At 54.4% G+C, this 12,448-nt stretch overlaps 1 protein-coding gene and 1 long non-coding RNA gene across 4 annotated transcripts; one reads left to right on the top strand and one right to left on the bottom strand.

Annotated features, from left to right (window-relative positions):
- Positions 1–368: 368 nt before the first annotated feature.
- FBXW9 (F-box and WD repeat domain containing 9) lies at positions 369–8,072 on the bottom strand. 3 transcript variants are annotated; one of them, XM_028838692.2, is made up of 10 exons: positions 7,653–8,072; positions 6,296–6,435; positions 6,090–6,218; positions 3,133–3,245; positions 2,957–3,048; positions 1,408–1,556; positions 1,207–1,287; positions 985–1,074; positions 831–896; positions 369–749 (listed from the first exon to the last, which is right to left on the bottom strand). In XM_028838692.2, the coding sequence occupies exons 1-10, from the start codon at positions 8,059–8,061 to the stop codon at positions 675–677; spliced, it is 1,344 nt and encodes a 447-aa protein (XP_028694525.1). In that variant the 5' UTR covers positions 8,062–8,072; the 3' UTR covers positions 369–674. The 3 variants fall into 3 exon arrangements, with proteins under 3 accessions (XP_028694525.1, XP_001108547.1, XP_014978515.1); XM_001108547.5 differs by having other exon boundaries at positions 1,207–1,320; XM_015123029.3 differs by lacking the exon at positions 985–1,074 and having other exon boundaries at positions 1,207–1,320.
- LOC144336723 (uncharacterized) lies at positions 3,574–8,111 on the top strand. The gene is made up of 3 exons (XR_013409047.1): positions 3,574–3,720; positions 4,254–4,969; positions 5,743–8,111. It is a non-coding gene; the product is annotated as an uncharacterized LOC144336723 (long non-coding RNA).
- Positions 8,112–12,448: the final 4,337 nt, after the last annotated feature.

The raw sequence follows: 12,448 nt of genomic DNA on the forward strand, positions 1-12,448 counted from the left end.
CCAGGGTCACAGCCACAGCAGCACCCACAGACCCTAGAGCCCCAGACGGAGAACACGCCATCCCCCTTGCCGTCCCCAGCACTCATGGGGTAGCCTGAGCAGTTACCCTTTCAAATGGCCAGGATTTGAGTCATAATCTACACACCACACACATCACACATCACACACACACAAGTGACATCATAGACCCAGGTGACCATGATCCCCAGGAATCTCCCTCTTCAAATAAACACACAGCAACAGCTGACACGCACCCCCCAGCCCAGACTTGCTATCTCTCCCAGTCACTCCCACGAAGGCCCGCAGTCCCCCAACCCCAAGCAGGCGCAGGCAGAGCCCCAGCAGGCTAACCACACTCACACTTCAGGCCCAAGCACCAACATGTCAGGTTTATTTCTCCTTTGCTCTCACCTGAGAGCAGGGCATCCAAATCATAACAAAACCAGGGCCCAAGAGCGGGGCGCGGCCCCCTGGGTGGGCCTGAACCCCAACTTCACCCTTCCCCCAGGCATAGGGCCCAGGCCAGGACCCTCACCCGAACGTGGCCAGGACTCCTTGTGCCCTAGGCCTGCGGGGCGGGGGCGGAGGCAGCACCAACATTGGGGATGGTCCCCTAAGAACAGAGGAGGAAGCCCAGCCTCCGGTAGGCAGTATCCACATCCACATCCACCTGCTCAGGCCGGCAGCCTCCAGACCTCTAGCGACACGTCCCCAGAGCCGGCCACCACGAGGTTGCCCTCAGCACAGACCTGGGACCGGGGAAGGACATGAGGAGTCAGGGACGATGGCGCTCTGGCCAGCTGGGCAGGGCACATGGGGCAGGACCTTACCCTATTGAGCGTACTGTCGTACTTTCGGGTGCAGATGGTCCTTGGTGGGTCTGTGGGCACGTGCACCTGGTGAGGGGCAATGGGCCAAGGTCAAGAGGTATGCCCCTGGCTGATGGGAGGTGGGGGAGGGGCAGGGACTGGGCAGGAGCCTCACCCGGATGGACCTGTCAGTGGATGTGGTGTACAAGGCTCCCACTGAGTACTGGATCCCAGTGATGGGAAAGCTGTGGCCCACGTCAAAGGACTGCGGGAAGGGGATCAGGAAACACTCAGGCGAGGCTCTCCCAAGGCCCACCCTCCCCCACACCACCAGGGGCTCAGGGGTAGGAAGGAGGCCCAGGGGGAGGAACAGGCAGGGGCAGGAGCTCCAGCAGACCCGGATAAGCTGTAAGCAGCCGTTGCGGTTGACGAAGACGTGCAGCAGGCCGTGGTTGTCACCAGCCCAGAGCTGGGGTTCCTGGTAGGACATGCAGAGCAGGTAAGAGTCCAGCTATGAGAGGGACAAGGGACAGGACAGCTCAGGCCGTGCTGGGCCTGCGACAGTCCCCATCTCTCCAGGCCCCTGGGGAGGGCCCACCTGCAGACGCTGCAGGACTCTGTTGGCTCGGCGGTCAACCACTACCAGGGTGCGGTCCTCGCTGCCTGAGATGATGTGCTGGTCATCCGCCATCAGGGCCAGCACGGGTCTGGAGTGTAGTTGCTGGCACTTCAACAGGGCTGGGCTGGCTTCATGGGTGATGGGCCGGGGAGGAGGGATATCAGAGCCCCTTGAAGGCCCCCTCTCCCAGCCCATGGGAGCATCCCGTGTCTCCATCCTGTCCGGCAAAACCCTCGATCTGCTCATTCCCCTACCCCACAGAGTGACCCCTCTCTCCTCTCCCACCTCAGCTAAACCCAGGCCCCAGGCTTCTGCCCATCCCGGTCCCCATCCCATATCCCTCCTCCGATCCCATCTATTGTTCTTAGCACAGAGCTGACCAAGGGGGTCTCAGTTTTGCATCCACCCTCAGGTTGCCATGAAACATGCCTCTATCCCGCAGCCCTGCTCCAGCTCTGCCTGGACAAGGTACACTGGCCCTTCAATTAACGAAGAATGAATAAATAGGCCGGGCACAGTGGGTCACACCTGTAATCTCGGAACTTTGGGAGGCTGATACGGGCAGATCACCTGAGCTCAGGAGTTCAAGATCAGCCTGGGAAACGTGGCAAGACCCCGTCTCTATTTGAAAAAAAAAGAAAAATGGCCAGGCGCAGTGGCTCATGCCTGTAATCCCTGTACTTTGGGAAGCCAAGGTGGGTGGATCACCTGAGGTCAGGAGTTCATGACCAGCCTGGCCAACATGGTGAAACCTCGTCTCTACTAAAATTTCAAAAATTAGCCAGGCATGGTGGCAGTCTCCTGTAATCCCAGCTACTCGGGAGGCTGAGGAAGGAGAGTCGCTTGAACCCAGGAGGTGGAGGTTGCGGTGAGCTGAGATCGCGCCACTGCACTCCAGCCTGGGTAACAGTGAGACTCCATCTCAAAAAAAAAAAAAAGAAAAGAAAAAAAAAATGAATGGATAAATAACAGAAAATACTTACGTTCCAGGCAGTGTTCCTTCTAGGTGCTTATGTAAATGAATTTATTTATATATTTTTAATTACTTTTCATTTAGATATGGGGGTCTCACTATGTTGCCCAGGTTGAACTCAAATTCCTAGGCTGAAGCAATCCTCCTGCCTCAGCCTGCGGAGTCGCTGGGACTATAGGTGGGCACCACCACACCCAGCATAAAAAAATGTACTTAATCTACCACTGTTACTATTATCATCTTCCCCCATTAACCCATGGGGCTGGCGTGGTATTATTATCTGGATTTCACAGATGGGGAAACCGAGCTTCAAGCTTGTCTGGGGGTCACACAGGTAGGAAGTGGGACAGCCAGGATTCTAACCGGCCCCCAGGGCTGCCCAAACTTCATCTGCACCCGCTGCCCAAGTTGCCTATATTGTACCAGCACAGCACGGCCACTCCGAGTGGTGAGTATGTGGTTATGTGACTATGACCCCAGCCAGGCTGTGAAGCCCCATTGTCTCCTTCCCCAACATGACATCTCCCAACCTGGGCCCCAGGATTCTTGGCCCACCTCTGGGGTCATAGATGGCCACCTTCTTGTCATAGGTGCCAGTCACCAGGACGTCAGACAGGTAGGAGAGGCACAGCACGGCTGAGCTGGTCCTGGGGACACACAGACCACAGGGCTTTGGCTGTGGCCCGGCAGGGTCCTATCCCCCCAGATCCCCTGCCCAGACCCCCTCACACTTTATCTCGCCGAACTGCTGCCCATCTGCTGCCAGGTCCCAGAGCTTCACTGTGCTGTCCCAGGAGCCAGAGCACACGCGGTGGTCCTGCGCTGCCAGTGACCACACCCAGCCCTGTGGGATGGGAGCAGCAGTCACACACCTGCCACAGCCCATGGGGGGTCCCAGACTGGGATTGTTGTGTTTTTGCAGGTAAGGCTCAGAGAGGTCAAGAGACTCACCCAAAGCCACACAGCTCTTCCTCCCCAATGCCCACTGTGATAGATGCTGCAGTAAGTACAATACCCAACTTTGGCTCCAGGTGATCATCCCCATTGCACAGACGACAAAATCAAGGGTCAGAGGAAGGAACCCAGAGCAAGAACCCAGAGCAAGTTCCAGTTGATTACAGATTAAAGTTTGTGTCCATAGGTCAGCCTGACTTCACACCCCACCCAGAAACATTTTTTTTTTTTTGGGGGGACGGAATTTCACTCTTGTCATCCAGGCTGGAGTGCAGTGGCTTGATCTTGGCTCACTGCAACCTCCGCCTTCCGGGTTTAAGTGATTCTCCCGCCTTAGCCTCCCTAGTAGCTGGGATTACATGCTTGTGCCACCACGCCCGGCTAATTTTTGTATTATTAGTAGAGTCGGGGTTTCACCATGTTGGCCAGGCTGGTCTCAAACTCCCAACCTCAGGTGATCCACCCGCCTCAGCCTCCCAAAGTGCTGGGATTACAGGTGTGAGCCACTGTGCCTGGCACAGAAACACTTTTTTTTTTTTTTTTTGAGATGATGTCTTGCTCTGTCACCCAGGCACGAATGCAGTGGTGCGATCATGGCTCACTGCGGCCTCCACCTCCCAGGCTCAAGTGATCCTTGTACCACAGCTTCCCGAAGAGCTGGAACTACAGGTGCATGCCACTATGCTCTGCTAATTTTTTTTTTTTTTTTTTTTTTTTTTTTTTGAGACAGAGTCTTGCTCTGTCTCCCAGGCTGGAGTGCAGTGACGTGATCCTGGCTCACAGCAAGCTCTGCCTCCCAGGGTCACGCCGTTCTCCTGCCTCAGCCTCCCGAGTAGCTGGGACTACAGGTGCCGGCCACCACACCCGGATAATTTTTTGGTATTTTTTGTAGAGTCAGAGTCTCCCATGTTGCCCAGGCTGGTCTCAAACTCCTGGGTTCAAGCAGTCCTCCTGCCTCAGCCTCCCGAAGTGTTAGGATTACAGGCCTGAGCAACTAACTGCACCCTGGCCCAATAACATTTCTAAGTCAAGTTTTGCAGAGACTCAGCACCAGTGGTGGTTTGAAGCCCCATGACAAGTGATTAAGAGTATGGCCTCTACTTTGTGACCTGGCAAACCGTATCACCTCCCTCAGTTCATTCATCAGCAAATTGGGCAGAAAACATCCCTTGCCTCAGGAGCTAATACGCACAGGGTGGTGGATGCTGACTTACTGCCCACCAGTCCCACAGAGGAGGGCACTATCATGTATCTCAGTTTACAAATGGGGAAACTGGGCCCCAGAGAGGTTGAGTTTCTCACTCAAGGTCACACAGCCAGGAAGCAGCACAGTGTGAATTTGAACCCAGCAACCTGGCCCCAAGCCCGAGCTCTCAGCCACCGGCCTGACCACCTTAGCGACTGGTAGAGATGCTCCTCCACAGTCACTTCTCACGAGATGACAGTCATGCTCAGAGTCGGCTGATCTCTAAGGGCAGTCTCATAACTGCTCTGCACTGGGCCTCTCAAGGTGTACCTGACATCTATTGAGCACCTACTGTGTGTCAGAGCCTGAGCTTGGCCGGGCACCGTGGCTCATGCCTGTAATCCTAGCACTTTGGGAGGCTAAGGCAGGCAGATAACTTGAGGCCAGGAGTTTGAGACCAGCCTGGCCAACATGGCGAAACCTTGTGTCTACTAAAGATTAAAAAAAAAAACATATATATACACACACATATATATATATATACACACACATACAAAAAATTAGCTGGGCATGGTGGCACATGCCTATAATTCCAGCTGCTCAGGAGGCGAGGTTGCAGTAAGCTGAGATTGTGCCACTGCACTACAGCCTGAGCAACAGAGTGAGATTCCATTAAAAAAAATTAGCTGGGCATGGTGGCAGGCACCTGTAATCCCAGCTACTTGGGAGGCTGAGGCAGGAGAATCACTTGAACCCCGGAGGCAGAGGTTGCAGTGGGCCGAGATCATGCCATTGCACTCCAGCTTGGGTGACAGAGCGAGATTCTCTCAAAAACTATATAAATAAAGGCCGGGTGGCTCATGCCTGTAATCCCAGCACTTTGGGAGGCTGAGGCAGGCAGATCACGAGGTCTGGAGATGGAGAACATCCTGGCCAACATGGTGAAACCCTGTCTCTACTAAAAGTACAAACATTAGCTGGGCATGATGGCGGGGCACCTGTAGTCCCAGCTACTCAGGAGGCTGAGGCAAGAGAATTGCTTGAACCTGGGAGGCGGAGGTTTCAGTGAGCCAAGATCGCACCACCACACTCCAGCCTAGCAACAAAGTGAGACTCCATCTCAAAAAAAAAAAAAAAAAAAAAATTAGCCAGGTGTGGTGGCATGCACCTGTAGTCTCAGCTACTTGGGAGGCTGAGGCAGGAGAATCACTTGAACCCGGGAGGCAGAGGTTGCAGTGAGCTGAGATCATACCACTGCACTCCAGCCTGGGTGACAAAGCAGGACTCCATCTCAAAAAAAAAAAAAAAAAAGACTGAGCTTAATGTATGTCCACATTAATGCATAATGCATCTCCTTCATCCTCATGCTAATCACCCACTGGACAGAAGTAGAAACTGAGGCACGGAGAAGACACAGATCTCACCCAAAGTCACACCAAGGATAGAAAAGTCAGATTCAAATCTGTGTGATCCTGTACCAAAACCTGGGGCCTTAACCAAGATACCGTACTCAGGCCTCACACCTCCTATCCCCACCTGACCCCTCACCTCGTGGGTACTATTCCGCTTAGTACCCAAGGTCTTGACCAGAACCTGGCTGGGCTCCGTCCCCAGCTGCCGCAGGTCCCACAAGTTGACAGTGCGATCTCGGGAGCCCGACAGACAGAGTGACCCACCCTGGAAAGGGAGCAAGGTGATGTTGTCAGGGCCACCCTGGCCCACCCCTGCCTGGCCCCCCACAGACCCCGTCTCACCTGGAGCAGCAGCACTGAGTCAACGGCAGCCAGGTGCCCATCGGCCAAGCAGAAGTATTCGGCCCGGCGCCCATCCTCTGCCCAGCGGGACAGGTGCTCCTCCAGCGCAATGCAGGCTGCCGGCCAGTCAAAGTTCTTCTCTGTGGGTTACCACGAGTAGGGTGCCCGGTGGGCAGGGACCCTAGCACCCACGCCAGCTGGCCAAGCCCAACCCTGGCTTCCAGGGAACCCACCCTACACCAGACTTGGACAGAACCCCATGGAGATCCCTACTCCCGCCCCAAGCCAACCCAGGCTCAGGTCTTGGGGCCAACTGCCTGCCCATTTCCCAGGCAGGTCTAGGACTACTACTCACTCCAATTTCCAGAAATTGGGAACTGGGGTCTCAGAACTACCTCTCCAGGCCCCATCCCCCAACCCAAACTCAGGGGACAGTGGTCTCAGGATGTTGAGGTCTGACCTCAGGCTCAGCATAGAAGCTGGGGCCTCATGACTAACCCTTCCTGCCTCAGCCATCTGAACCGGACCAAGGGGGCTGTTCCTCAAAGAGTATCTGGAAACTAGGGAGCCTTGTCAATATGCAGAATGCAAACCCCAGATGCAGATTCAGTGGTATGGACAGGGTCCAAGCATCTATGTTTATTAAGCTGTTTGGGAGAGTCTGACCTAGGGGGTTGAATGGCAACACCTTGAGAATCACTGATCCCAGAGTGATCCTGATTCCTCTCTAAGGTTGAGTGTTTGATTACCTTGACCTGGAAGCAGAATCAAAGCTTCCAGGTTAAGGGTATCAAACACCCAAGCTGGCTTAAGGGCCTGAGGATCCAGCTGTATCAGGATCAACAATATCGATTCAAAGGTCACAAGCTGTTCTCCCTCAGGAACCAATCAACTCAGGGCCAAGAGCCACTGTCTCACCCCTAACTGGGTCAAGGCTCTAGGGCTCAGAAGTTTTGACATCAACAGGTGCTGTCTCAGCTTGTAAGCTGGACTCAGAACCTGAGGATCCTTAGGCTCACTTTGAGCCCTAGCATAAACTCCAGAGCCTAAGGCTTCAAGTCCCTGTGTTAATCCCCAGTCAGGAGTCAGGGGCTTAGTACCACAAGACCCCAAGCCTGAGGATATTTGGATCCTGAGTCGTCCAGGGACCACAGTCTCAGGAAGCCAAGTGCCTGCCTGCCTCGTGGTCCACCCAGAGGTCCTCAGGGGCTTCGGCACCACCAGTAACTACCTCAGCCTCCAGCCTGAGCCAGGACAGCCACGAAGCCTGCTCCAGAGGCTGTGTCCAGAACACCCCATGCACCTCTTCCCCGCCCCAAGCCTGGCCTGGGAGCCCCCAGTCCCTGGGTGCGCGCACCTTCCACCACTGGGTAGGGCGCGCGTACGCGGCGTAGCGCGCGTAGCCTCCAGGTGACACGGTCATACACGAGATCGCGCAGCGCGTGGCACACGCGCGACAGGACGTGGAGCACGAGGCGGGCGTCCAGGTAGGAGCAGATCTCGAGCAGCAGCTCCGGGGGAAGGCTCAGAAGGCCTGGCTCACTTACGGCCGAAACCTTGGACGCGGCCCGAGGCTCCGAAGCGCTCGGGGACGCGGCGGGCGTGGATAGCTGCGAGGGACGCGGGAACGCCAGCCCGGATTTTGGCGGACTGAGAACGCGGGCCACGTAGGCCTCGGCCTGCGCGTCTGGGTCTGTCTCTGACTCTGGGTCCGAGTCATCGTCCCAGGAGCGGGAATCATGGCACTGCCCTAGGGGAAGCTCCATGGCGACCGGGTGGGCGCTGCCGGTCTCGCGTCTTGTCTCCTAGGCAGCGCGAGGGCACTTCCGGCGCTGTCTGATGACGTTTCTGCGCCCACCGGAAGCGAGCGAGCGAAGTGAGACACTGGCTTAGTACAGAACACCGGCGGCTTGCAGGATCTTCTGCAACTGCGTTGGCCGTAGGCTGGAAAATACAGGTTCCTGTTTCTGCGCTTTTTTTTTTTTTTTTTTTTTTTTGAGACGGAGTCTTTGCTCTGTCACCCAGGCTGCAGTGCAGTGGCGCGATCTAGGCTCACTACAAGCTCCGCCTCCTGGGTTCACGCCATTCTCCTGCCTCAGCCTCCCGAGTAGCTGGGACTACAGGCGCCCGCTACCACGCCCGGCTAATTTTTTTGTATTTTTAGTAGAGACGGGGTTTCACCGTGTTAGCCAGGATGGTCTTGATCTCCTGACCTTGTGATCCGCCCGTCTCGGCCTCCCAAAGTGCTGGGATTACAGGCTTGAGCCACCGCGCCCGGCCGTTTCTGCGCTTTTTTTTTTTTTTTTTTTTTTTTTTTGAGACGGAGTCTCGCTCTGTCGCCCAGGCTGGGGTGCAGTGGCCAGATCTCAGCTCACTGCAAGCTCCGCCTCCCGGGTTCCCGCCATTCTCCTGCCTCAGCCTCCCGAGTAGCTGGGACTACAGGCGCCCGCCACCTCGCCCGGCTAGTTTTTTGTACTTTTTAGTAGAGACGGGGTTTCACCGTGTTAGCCAGGATGGTCTTGATCTCCTGACCTCGTGATCCGCCCGTCTCGGCCTCCCAAAGTGCTGGGATTACAGGCTTGAGCCACCGCGCCCGGCCCGTTTCTGCGCTTTTTAAACTAGCATGTCTTGTCGTGCCGATACGGAGAGCCAGCCAACACTAGCTAAAAACGAAACTCAAGCCAGGCGGGGTGGCGCGCGCCTGTAGTTCCAGCTACTCAGGAAGGTGAGGGGCTAGGATCCCTTGAGTCCCAGGAGACTGCAGTGAGCCATGATTGCGCCACTGTACTCCAGGCTGCGCAACATAGTGAGACACTGTCTCTTTAAATGAGACATAAATACTGCTCTGTAAAAAACACTGCTTTATCGAAGGCATCTGTTATATGTGACACTGAGCTCAGAAACCCAAAGGCCCCTTTCCAAGTTTAAGGAGTAGCGATTGGAACTCTTGCCTCTTTTCCCACAGCCAGAAATATGCAGTTACACTGCAGAGGCCTCAGTGAAATGACTTTTTTTTTTTCTTCAGAACTACCTCTCCAGACCCCATTCCCCAACCCAACCTTGGAGGACAGCAGTGCAGTCCTCCAAGTGGAGTGCTTGGCTCATTGCAACCTCCGCCTCCTGGGCGCAAGTGATCCTCTGCCTCGGCCCCCCAAGTAGCTGGGTCTACAGGAGCGCACCACCACACCCGGCTAATCTTTGTATACTTTTGTAAAGACAGGGTTTCACTACGTTGTCCAGGCTGGTCTCGAACTCCAGAGCTCAAGTCATCCGCCCCCTACTCGGTCTCCCAAAGTACCAGGATTACAGGCGTGAAGGACTGCGCCTAGTGGAAAGTTACCTTTTTCTTTTTTTGAGATGGAGTCTCACTCTGTCGCCCAGGCTGGAGTGCAGTGGCGCGATCTTGGCTCACCGCAACCTCAGCCTCCCGGGTTCAAGCGATTCTCCTGCCCCTCAGCCTGCCGAGTAGCTGGGACTACAGGCGTGTGCCACAACGTGGAACTAATCTTTACGCTTTTTTTTTTCTTCTTCGTTTTTGTGAAGAACGCGGTATCGCTATATTGCCCAGGCAGGTCTCGAACTCCTGGGTTCAAGCTGTCCTCCCACCTCTGCCTCCCTGAGAGCTGGGATTACAGGCGTGAGCCACCGCACCCGGCCGAACTAATTTTTGTATTTTTAGCAGGGACAGGTTTCACCGTATTAGCCAGGATGGTCTCAATCTCCTGACCTCGTGATCCGCCCGCCTCGGTCTCGCAAAGTGCTGAGATTACAGGCGTGAGCCACTGCGCCCGGCAGAAAGTTACTTTCAACAGTAACATCACTTTTTTTTTTTTTTTTTGAGACAAAGCCTCACACTGTCGCTGTGGCTGGTGTGCAGTGGAACGATCTCGGCTGGCTGCAACCCCGCCTCCCGGGTTCAAGCGATTCTCCTGCCTCAACCTCCCAAGTACCTGGGATTACAGGTGCCCGCCACCACACCCAGCTAATTTTTGTGTTTTTTAGTAGAGACGGGGTTTCACCATGTTGGCCAGGCTGGTCTCCAACTCCTGACCTCGTGATCCGCCCGCCTTGGCCTCCCAAAGTGCTGGGATTACAGTCATGAGCCACCGTGCCCAGCCTAACATCACACTTGTTAAAACAACTGACCACACTTTTTAAAACAGCATGTTGGCTGGGCGCGGTGGCTCATGACTGTAATCCCACCATTTCGAGAAGCCAAGGTGGGTGAATCACCTGAGGTCAGGAGGTCAAGACCATCCTGGCCAACATGGTGAAACCCCATCTCTACTAAAATTACAAAGAATTGGCCGGGCGTGGTGGCAGGCACCTGTAATCTCAGCTGCTCAAGGTCAGGCAGCTAACCAATCCACATAGATCATCTGAGCAGTCCTTGCTGTTTCCTCTACTTGACACTCTTCTCTACGTGGCTCTGTTCAAACATCATCTCAGTGTGGCCTTTCCAGGTCACCCTACATAAGATTTTAACCGTTTCCCCCATCATTCTCTGCCTTTCTGTTTTTCTCTATAGGACTTAGCACAGTTCCACTTCTTTTTATTTATTTTTTTTTTTTGAGACGGAGTCTCCCTCTGTTGCCCAGGCTGAAGTGCAGTGGTGAGATCTCCGCTCACTGCAAGCTCCGCCTCCCGGGTTCACACCATTCTCCTGCCTCAGCCTCCGGAATAGCTGGGACTACAGGCACCCACCATCACGCCCGGCTAATTTTTTTGTATTTTTTAGTAGAGACGGAGTTTCACTGTGTTACCCAGGATGGTCTCGATCTCCTGACCTCGTGATCTGCCCGCCTCTGCCTCCCAAAGTGCTGGGATTACAGGTGTACGCCACCGCGTCCGGCCAGTTCCACTTTTTATAGTCTGTCCTCTCACTAGAATGCCGGCCTTATTTGTTGAATATTGGATGTGTGTATTTTTTAATTTTCTCACGTTGATCTTTGGGCCACAACAAGGTTGCAGTAAGATTTTATTCTGGCTGGGGGTGGTGGCCCACATCTGTAATCCCAGCACTTTGGGAGGCTAAAGCAGGTGGGTAGCTTGAGCCCAGGAGTTCAAGACCAGCCTTCGCAACATAGCGAAAACCACCTCTACAAAAAATACAAAGATTAGCCAGCATGGTGGCATGCGCCTGTGGTCCCAGCTACTTGGGTGGCTGAGGTGGGAGGATTGCTTGAGCCACTGCACTCCAGCCTGGGTGACAGAGCAAGACCCGGTCTCAAAAAAAAATATTTTATTCTGAAGATTGTGGTTTCCCCCCCCCACAGCTGGAACTACTTCTCATTTTCCTGAGTAATTGTAACTAATATTAATAAATTTCCCGGCCGGGCACGGTGGCTCAAGCCTGTAATCCCAGCACTTTGGGAGGCCGAGACGGGCGGATCACGAGGTCAGGAGATCGAGACCATCCTGGCTAACACAGTGAAACTCCGTCTCTACTAAAAATACAAAAACTTAGCCGGGCGAGGTGGCGGGCGCCTGTAGTCCCAGCTACTCGGGAGGCTGAGGCAGGAGAATGGTGGGAACCCGGGAGGCGGAGCTTGCAGTGAGCTGAGATCCGGCCACTGCACTCCAGCCTGGGTGACAGAGCGAGACTCCGTCTCAAAAATAAATAAATAAATAAATAAATAAATAAATAAATAAATAAATTTCCCTCAGGCCTGGGGCTGGGCTGAGCCTTCCACGAAAACGTTGACCCAGGGTTAGCTGATGATAAGAGTGCGGCAAGGCCTCAGCCCTTACCACTCCGTTTAGAGTACAGCAGAGGGGCGTCTTGAACCTGGGCTGTGATACTAATGGCTCACCCTTAGTGAGTTGAAGTCCCAGAGAATGAGCTGCACATTTCATATATGTTATGAATTTAATCTTCCATCTTTCACATTCATCTATCTTCCCACTCTCAAGTATCCCGGGTGCCCCCCACATTTCTTTACTACCAAAGCCAAGGACACACGAAGCCACAGACTAAGGAGTTCACAAGAAACTGATCTTTACTCAACAAAGTTCTACACAAGTGGAATATCACGCCACCTCGGCGCCAATCTCCAGCACAGCACAGTAACAAATGGACAGACCCGGGAGCCCGCAGGGGGAAGAGGGTGAAGAGGGAAAGAGGGACTGTGGCTCAAGGCCAGTCTGGGTCCA

Source organism: Macaca mulatta, chromosome 19 (genome assembly GCF_049350105.2).
Source record: "Macaca mulatta isolate MMU2019108-1 chromosome 19, T2T-MMU8v2.0, whole genome shotgun sequence".
NCBI classification, from domain to species: domain Eukaryota; kingdom Metazoa; phylum Chordata; class Mammalia; order Primates; family Cercopithecidae; genus Macaca; species Macaca mulatta.

Coding starts and splice junctions, on each gene's coding strand:
- FBXW9 (XM_001108547.5), bottom strand. CDS start 8,061: ATGGAGCTTCCCCTAGGGCAGTGCCATGATTCCCGCTCCTGGGACGAT. Junction 6,219..6,295: donor ACTCAGTGCTGCTGCTCCAG/GTGAGACGGGGT, acceptor CTCCCTTTCCAG/GGTGGGTCACTCTGTCTGTC. Junction 750..830: donor ACGACAGTACGCTCAATAGG/GTAAGGTCCTGC, acceptor CCCCGGTCCCAG/GTCTGTGCTGAGGGCAACCT.